The sequence below is a fragment of the Salmo salar genome, chromosome 16 (assembly GCF_965601325.2).
Source record: "Salmo salar chromosome 16, fSalSal1, whole genome shotgun sequence".
Classification (NCBI taxonomy): domain Eukaryota; kingdom Metazoa; phylum Chordata; class Actinopteri; order Salmoniformes; family Salmonidae; genus Salmo; species Salmo salar.
This window is the reverse complement of record NC_138306.1, coordinates 45,127,003-45,136,510: the sequence shown is the minus strand read 5'-3', so window position 1 is coordinate 45,136,510 and position 9,508 is coordinate 45,127,003. Positions and strand designations below refer to the sequence as shown.

The following is a 9,508-nucleotide window of genomic DNA, read 5'->3' as shown; positions in this document are numbered from 1 at the left end:
AGGATTGTCTGACGTTATCATTCTACTAGTTAGTCAAAGAAGATAAGGTGTAGTTTCACGAACTTCCTCTATCCCTCTCTCTGGTCTTTGTGTTGTGTACATTCCTCTCTCATGCGGTCTATGCAGTATATATCTAACCTAACATAGCAGGAGTAAAAGTGTTTCCGTCTCTGCCTGAGACAGAAAAACAGGCGCAATAGATTATGGTCATTGTAGACAATTACCATGTTTCTGCAATGAACTAGGTTGAATATTTGCTTAACGGAAACTCCCTTCATCCCAGCGTCCCGCATAGTTCTTCATTTGATTTCTCTCTAGAGAGACGGCGAGTTGGGCTCACAAAAAAAAAACTTAAAAAAATTCAAGTAATTGAACCGAGGTTGGTCAATTATTTGTTTAATAACCTTTTACTTTTTTTTATGATGGTTAATCGCTCAGCACTAATAACCATATAATATCAAGTCCAGGTCCATCTTATCGTTCTGGAGAACTTGTCTTAATTGTCTTCAATGACCTCATTGGCTCAGCATCATGTTCCTGGAAACCATGTGGAAGGCAAATATTTAATCACATTGATATATAGATTATAGACAGTTACAGACAGTGTCTATGAATATCAAATCAAACAAACTAAGATTTATGATGTTTGTTGTTATGATCTTTGCTTTATTTTCCACACTGCTATCACAGCCACTGCTTATATACAGTAAGCGTCCATTGCATTGAATAATATGCTTAGTTAGTGCCTTGTGCTATTACACTCACATGTTATCAAATGCAGACTGACGAAGAGTACAACGGACAGGGCAAGAATGCTACTCTGGGGTGCGACAACTCTGCCATTCACAGGCTCGTCGTGATGGCTCACGTTGCACATCTGCCTGCAAATATATCCATGGTGCAAAAACGATATCAACCCTCATGAAAGTTAAACCAGCCAGGCTTGTTTAGCTGATTCATAACAGTAGTCAATCTGAAGGTGTATATCAGTTCGGTATAACTCTGTACCAGGTCAGTGTCACTCTATTGATACTTACAGCTGCTTCTGTAAATACTGCTTGCTGGACTCGCAGGCCTTGGCCTGGCTCTCAGCTGCTATCCGCTGACTCTCAGCAGCTGAGTGCAAAGCCTTGCAGGACTCCCACTTATGAGATGCCTGTGTCAAGTTATCCTGAAGGAATTTGATGTGCTCTGAAATCATAAGACACGAAAACAAAACATTGAGTGACATAAATAAAATGTTGAATCCATGTTCACCATAATCAGTTTTGAAGTGCAATGACAGTGCCATTTGATGCTAAGGCATACTATTGGTAGTTAGGGATGTTTTTTACGTCTTCTTTGATAGATCAAAATGGGACATTCCTAGTTCTCATTACACAGGCAGCCCAATTCTGATATTCTTTCCACTTACATATTTGTCTTTTCACCAATCATATCAGACAAATCTCCTGTGAAAAAAGCTTTTAATTGTAATCTGTCCCCCTTCTGCTTCACATTAATCCAACCTGGTCTCAGAGCATTTCATATTATTCTGTAAGTAAATCTGAGACACTCCATTTAGTATGATATGTTACGTTTCGTATGGTATGTATTAATTTGTGGATGTCCATCACCCATTTCGTATGATATGTAACAAATTACAATTCATATTATATGTAGTGATGTAAAGTACTTAAATAGTACTTTCAAGTATTTTTACTTAAGTAGTTTGTTTTGGTATCTATATACTTTACTATTTATATTTTTGACAACTTTATACTTTTACTTCACTACATTCCTGAAGGTAATTATGTTATTTTTACTCCATACATTTTCCTTCACACCCAAAAGTACTTGGTACATTTGGAATGCTTAGCAGGACAGGAAAATGGTCTAATTCACACACTTATCAAGATAACATCCCTGGTCATGCCTACTGTCATGACTATCCTGGTCGAGGATCCAAGGCCTCAGATCAGCTTTGCAAATGGCTGACAGATAACCAGACCCCCCTCTCTCCCACAGGAGAGGAGAGGGGGGCTGGGCCGGTTTATGACACCTCACGCCAATCGTAAATGTTATGCAGCAGAGAACCCTCTCTTGCTTTTTAGTGTCAAGATTGGAATGTCTTTGTTACAGAGACATTTTGCCGCCCAAAAACTCTAATGTTCAAAGAGTGAACTTTGGAACAATATTTTGAAGATAGGAATATTAAGAATTGTCAGTGGGGATCTGAAGAATAATCATGTCATATTGCTTTTCATTTTGTGATGTTATTAAAAACTGTATGAACCAAATACTGTAACTTAGGAAAGAAACCCCCTTCGGCTGTTAAGTTTCCATCCAATGTGATGTTAATACAATATGACAAATGATGAAACTATTTTTGTTAAGATATGACTGTGGTTTTAATTTTCTAAGGAGATCATAGTTTTTATGTCCTTTGCACATGTCACAGAAAATGTCGTATGGGAGAGAATAGGACCAAGGCGCAGCAGGTTTGTGGATACTCATGCTTTTAATGGTAAAACGAAAGGGCATCCACAGGAAAAACAAAATAATAGACAGTACTCACGACACGAACAGTTTTGCAGGCTCACAAACGCAGTGCAAAAACAACTACCCACAAAACCAAGTGACAAACATACTCCTACATATATGACTCCCAATCAGGAACAACGATCCCCAGCTGTTCCTGATCAGGAGTCACAAGACCAACACAGAACATTCACAGACACACATGACAAACACAAACACACCCTAATATATGGGACTCTCAATCAAAGGCAAATAGACAACACCTGCCTTCAACTGAGAGTCCCAACCCCAATTAACCAAACATAGAAACAGACACAGTAGACTAAACATAGAATACATGAAAATCAAACAGTGCCCAAAAACCCCGGAACACTTAAATCAAATGCCCCTTCAACAAACACACCACCCCGAACCACATAAAACGAATACCCTCTGCCACGTCCTGACCAAACTACAATGACAATTCACCCTTATACTGGCCAGGACGTGACAGTACCCCCCCCCCCCCCCCCCTAAAGGTGCTAACCCCGGAAGCACCTCAAGAATAACAAAACCCCAAACAACAACAAAAAAATCCCCCTAAACTAAAGGGAGGGAAGGGAGGGTGGCTGCCGTCACCGACGGCACTTGTGCTACACCCCCCCTCCCCAACCCACCTATGCAGGTGGTGGTTCAGGCTCCGGCCTATTGTCCTCCAGAGTGCCGACTGACCCGATCAGCCTCGGACCGTAGGCAGACTCCCCCTGCTCCGGATCATGGGCAGACCTCCACCTCTCCACCCTGTATGCAGACTCAGCAATTAAACAGTTAATCTTTTTAAGTTCTGAATTGTCAGGCTTACTCAGTTCAAGGTTGCTGCTAGACTCCCTTGGGTTTTGGTCATCGGCAGACTCTGGGCCGATGGGGCAGTCTGGCAGCTCCGGCCACTCTGGCATCTCCGGGCAGTCCGGCCACTCTGGCATCTCCGTGCAGTCCGGCATCTCCGGGCAGTCCGGCCACTCTGGCATCTCCGGGCAGTCCGGCCACTCTGGCATCTCCGGGCAGTCCGGCATCTCCGGGCAGTCCGGCATCTCCGGGCAGTCCGGCATCTCCGGGCAGTCTGGCCACTCCGGCATCTCCGGGCAGTCTGGCCACTCCGGCATCTCCGGGCAGCTCTGGCGACTCTTGACTGACGGGCAGCTCTGGCGACTCTTGACTGACGGGCACCTCTGGCGACTCTTGACTGACGGGCACCTCTGGCGACTCTTGACTGACGGGCACCTCTGGCGACTCTTGACTGACGGGCACCTCTGGCGACTCCTGACTGACGGGCAGCTCTGGCGACTCCTGACTGACGGGGCCGGACTGACGCACTAGAAGCCTTGTGCGTGGGGCTGGTACTGGACGTGCCAGCCTGGAGACACACACCTTCGGGCTAGTGCGGGGAGCTGGCCTGGGGCTCCATTCTTGCCCCGCAAAACTGCCCTTGTGCCCCCCCAAAAAAAATTATTGGGGCTGCCTCTCGAGTTTCCTAAACTCCTCCATAGCCCTGGAAACGCTCAACCTTATTTCTGTCCATTTCCATCCTTCCTCCTCGTTCCTCTGCTTGGTCTTGGTTTGGTGGGAGATTCTGTCACAGTTGTCGTAGTGATGAGACCAAAATGCAGCAGGTATGTGTATGCTCATCTTGACGTTTAATAAATTCAAAATGAACACCAAAATAACAAAAGAACGAACGATCAACAAAACAGTCTGGCAAGGCACAAGGCTAAACACAGAACATTCACACACACACACAAGACTGCCACGTCCTGACCCCAAAACTACTACAACAGCTCCATCTGCTGGTCAGGACGTGACAGCACATTAACTAAGCCACGCCCCGAATGAGGTCAGAAGATGAATGTCAGTGTGATGGAGCCGCCATTTTTGACCAGAGTGCTTTAAAAGATTAACTTACTAGACCAGGACCCCGTCAGTCTGCAGCTGCGCGTGTAAAGTGAATTAAGAACTTTGACTATCTACCCGAGGAAGAGAGGAGAAGCTCACCTCAGACAATCACTAGTGAATCATTGAAGCCACAGTCAGCTAAGAATAAGTACATTGTGACCTCTGGTGGACAACCAGAGGCTTACACCCATTGAGCCCTTCCCATAGAAGGATTGGTTGGTTTCAACAGAGAGACGACGAACTAAGACATCTATACGTAAATACATTGCATTTCTTACCCAAACGGGTGACAGTTCGTGAGCAAGGTATAGGATTAATGTGAGAACAGTCCTAGAACGTATCCATAATAAATGTCCCCTTTCTCCATCTCTCTCTTTCCCCACCCCCTCTCCATATGTGTAACAAGTCATATCTTGTCAGTCCACAGTACTCTGTGTTATTATTTAGTTAGTTAGTAAATGTATAATTAAATCAATTTGTGTAGTACTGAATAATCAGAAAAGGCTGGGGTTCTTGTGGATTCAAGTCTGCAACGTTCAGAATGAGACTGATATGAGGTAATGATTAATAAGTGACTGTTATCGATATATAACACACATACATATATATATATATATACATATATATATATATACATATATATATATATATATATATATATATATATATATATATATATATATATATATATATATATATATTTTAGAGTTCGGGAGATGGTAACTCTATGAACAACTTCTTCCGTGGTGCCCCAAATTCCTAATGAGTTAATTGTTACAAGATTCATTTAATCTGTAAAAATTAAACATAGTTAGTTGAGCCGATAAATTACAGTCATCACATTAATGAAAGTCACGTCATGACACTACTGCCTCTGATCTGGTGGACTCACTAAACACATGCTTCATTTGTAAATTATGTCTGTGGGTTGGAGCGTCCCCCTGGCTATCCTTAATTTTAAAAAACAAGAAAATGGTGCCGTCTGGATTGCTTAAGGAATTTGAAATGAGTTATACTTTTACTTTTGATACTTAAGTATATTTAAAACCAAATACTTTTAGACTTTTACTCAAGTAGGATTTTACTGGGTGACTTTCCCATTTACTTCAGTAATTTTCTATTAAGGTATGTTTACTTTTACACAAGTATGACAATTGGGTACTTTTTCTACAACTGATTATATGTTACGAATTTTCAAAACGTACAATATGTTCCGAATTTGCAAAAATTACTTTAAGTTACGAATTTGAAAAACGTATGATATGTTATGAATTCTAACTAGGTGGCTAACGTTAGCTAGCTGGCCCCGTGGTCCCGTGTGGCTCAGTTGGTAGAGCATGCTGTTTGCAACGCCAGGGTTGTGGGTTTGATTCCCACGGGGGACCAGTACGGAGAAATAAATGTATGAAATGTATGCATTCACTACTGTAAGTCGCTCTGGATAAGAGCGTCTGCTAAAATGTAAAATGTAATGTTAGCTAGGCTAGGGTTTAGGGGAATGGTTAGCTAAAGGGTTAAGGTTAGGTTTAGGGTAAGGGTAAGGAGAAGGATTAGCTACCATTTTAAGTACGTGAAAAGTAGCAAAAAACTAGTAAGTAGTAAAAAAAAATTGCTAAGTTTGCCTTAAGTAACCATCTGTCTTATGTAACCATGCCAAACATAACATATAATACTCATTGTAGTGTCCCGGATTTGCTTTTACTATGTTACGTCTAGTCTATGAGACCAGGCTGATTAATCTATTTACTCTGAAGTATGTGACCAGTCGCTGACTCGCTTATGAAGTTATACCCTACATATATCTGAATTTTAATACCAGACTTAACAACTATTTGCTTACAGCCTACTATGTTGTGTGGTGATTCATTATTAGAGAACAGATCATTTGGGAGGCCTACAGTAAAGTGAGTAACTGAATTAACTTGGTAACTTGTTAAGCTAAGTAAAAAGCGTGTGAGTAGCGATTCATTATTAGAGACAAGGTCATTTGGGAGTCCACTATTTCATTTGAAAGTAGCCTGTGTGACAGCTTTTAAGGAATGGTAAACAGATGGGATGGTTAAAGAAATTCACTCTACTAGAACTTTCACTTAAATCATAATTAGTCATCATTTTGAACAGCTGTAAGCACAGCCTTTTTTAAGGAGCAATAACCAACCAATCATGTGTATTCATTTACGCTAACTTGGGCGGTTTCTATAGTTACAGGGGAAAATGCTACTAAGAATATTGTTGGTGAGAAAGTGCTCCTTTCATGGTAGCCAATACCAGAGCCAAAAATCCCATACCTCCCACTGTGACAGCAATTTTCCTACCTTGGCGTAGCGTGATTTCTGAAGTGAGATTTGCCTCGATTTCTTTATACATCTCAATCTCTTTTTCCAGGACTGTAATGTTTACACCCAAAATAACCTGCAAAAAGACAATGGTGATCATTGAGTAACTCCTCGGGACATTAAAGTTACCAGAAGTGGTTGATACAACTTCTGTGACCGTTGGCACAGTCATCCCAAGGAGTCCCTCCTATCACATATTTGAAGTATGCTTGTGCCAGCACCAGATTTGGCTATAAGAACGGCCTCTGAAAACATTCCTTTCATCCAGCGTTTTATGTAAAACAACACAGATGAATACTGTAATATCTGCTAAGAAAAGTCCAAATCAATGGTGGAAGATTGAGACCTTTGTGCTTAAAGGACATGGACTGCAGTCAAAATGGCACCCTATTGCCTACATATTTCTAGTCAAACGTGGAGCATTATATTGAGAACAGGGTGCCATTTCAGACACAGGCATGGTGTGCCCTATCACTGCTTTCCCTCTTCTTCCAGGAAGGGTTTAACTTGACCTCCCACCCACTCCCTGGGAAGGACCAGCAGTTTTTCAGAATTTGATTGCTGCATTTGCAGAGCATTTGCATAACTGTGTGTCCATTGTGCCTCTGGTTGTTATGTAAAGGCCTAATGTGGCTTTTCACTAGCAATCATTTGTCATGATAATACAGTAACTTGTTTTCACTGAAACTATTATAAAAACAGTCCAACTGATATGATATCGAAAAAATATTATAAACACAAAATCACAGCCATGACTGTTAGAAAAGGTTTGGATATCAGATAAATCTAAAAATCATCATATCAGATCAATCTAAAATGGCAAAATGTAGTAAGGGCATCAGGTACAACGGAAAGGTTAGAAGCAGGGGAGAGGCAGAGGTCTTGCAGCCTGAGGGAGTGAGTCAGTTAACCTCAGTGCTGTGGGAACCAGGGAGGGGAGTGAGGGAGAGGAGCCAAGAAAACACTCACACTTTCCTGATGACAGTCAGCCAGGGACACGTTGGTCTTGCCCAGACGCTTCAGGAACCGCTCCATCTTCATGAGCTGCTGGGTCTGGTTGGTGCGTCCCTCCTCCACCATCTCCTCCAGGGCCTGCTTGTTCTTGGCGTACAGCACCCTGGCCTCCTCGTGCTTCTTTGTCAGGTTCTGCAGATCAGCCCTGCACTGGCTGTCAAGATTCATGTCCGGAGAGGTGGCCCACACCACGATGATGATGAGGGAGCTGACCGACCACAGGAACAGGCAGGCAATCATAATATTGCAGATGATTTTGTACGACTTGGGCCTGGTCATGGTGGACACAAAGGTGGCGGTGGTGGTGGTGATGGTAAAATAAAAAATAACAAAATCCTTTTTTAGGGCAGGTGATTAGGTGATCTGGAGTGTGTCCTGTCCTGTAAGCTGTGTCTGTGTAAGAGGCAGGAGGTTCCTTGCAGAGTGTGTAACTGACTTCCCCTAAAACTCTGCCTCAGCTGGGCTGGGCAGGAAATGGGTGTGGTGGAGTGAGGAAGAGTAAACCTGTTTCACTCTCCCCCTCTGCCGCCCGCACCTCCCTCCCACCCGTCACCATCATGCCCGGGGGGGGGGTTCCCATACACACACACTGTGAGGGGAAAATGAAAGTCAAGACTCTAGTACCTTTGCGTGATGCTGTGTTTTTCCCCGAAAGGGTGTGTGTTTCTGTTTCGCGGGGAGCAACCTGGCAGCACTCCCAACTCGACATAGCGCTGGCCTTGAAAGTAGCTTTGCGGGGAGAGTTCACAGTCACACAGCCTGGTTCTTCAGCTATGTCTTATTTGAAACACTATCACAAGAGCCAGAGTGCAGCAGCTGAGGACGAGGCAGCAACTCAGTGTTTCCTAAGCTTATGCCACTAGGGCCCTTAGAGAAACCTTGGCACACTGACAGACACACTCAGGAAACCCTGTTGATAGGTAGTCACTCTGTCCCCTTCATTATTTAATTTTTTATTTCACCTTTATTTAACCAGGTAGGCTAGTTGAGAACAGGTTCTCATTTACAACTACGACCTGGCCAAGATAAAGCAAAGCAGTTCGACACAGAGTTACACATGGAATAAACAAACATACAGTCAATAATACAGTAGAAAAAGTCTATATACAGTGTGTGCAAATTAGGTAGTAAGGCATTAATTAGGCTATGGTGGCGAAGTAATTACAATATAGAAATTAAACACTGGAATGGTAGATGTGCAGAAGATGAATGTGCAAGTAGAGATACTGTGGTGCAAAGGAGCAAGATAAATAAATAAATACAATATGGGGATGAGGTAGTTGGATGGGCTAATTAGAGATGGGCTATGTACATGTGCAGTGATCTGTGAGCTGCTCTGAAAGCTGGTGCTTAAAGTTAGTGAGGGAGATATGAGTCTCCAGCTTCAGGGATTTTTGCAGTTCGTTCCAGTCATTGGCAGCAGAGAACTGGAAGGCGGCCAAAGGAGGAATTGGCTTTGGGGGTGACCAATGAGATATACCTGCTGGAGCGTGTGCTATGGGTGGGTGCTGCTATGATGACCAGTGAGCTGAGATAAGGCGGGGCTTTACCTAGCAGAGACTTGTAGATGACCTGGAGCCAGTGGGTTTGGCGGTGAGTATGAAGCGAGGGCCAACCAACGAGAGCGTACAGGTCGCAGTGGTGGGTAGTATATGGGGCTTTGGTGACAAAACAGATGGCACTGTGATAGACTGCATCCAATTTGTTGA

The 9,508-nt window shown here is 43.1% G+C and overlaps 1 protein-coding gene across 1 annotated transcript; it reads right to left on the bottom strand.

The window, feature by feature from the left end:
- Positions 1–268: 268 nt before the first annotated feature.
- LOC106573921 (uncharacterized) lies at positions 269–8,213 on the bottom strand. Its single transcript, XM_014149382.3, has 5 exons — positions 7,755–8,213; positions 6,765–6,861; positions 1,038–1,191; positions 766–881; positions 269–537 (listed from the first exon to the last, which is right to left on the bottom strand). Coding segments are annotated over exons 1-5 (693 nt in total). The 5' UTR covers positions 8,079–8,213; the 3' UTR covers positions 269–535.
- Positions 8,214–9,508: the final 1,295 nt, after the last annotated feature.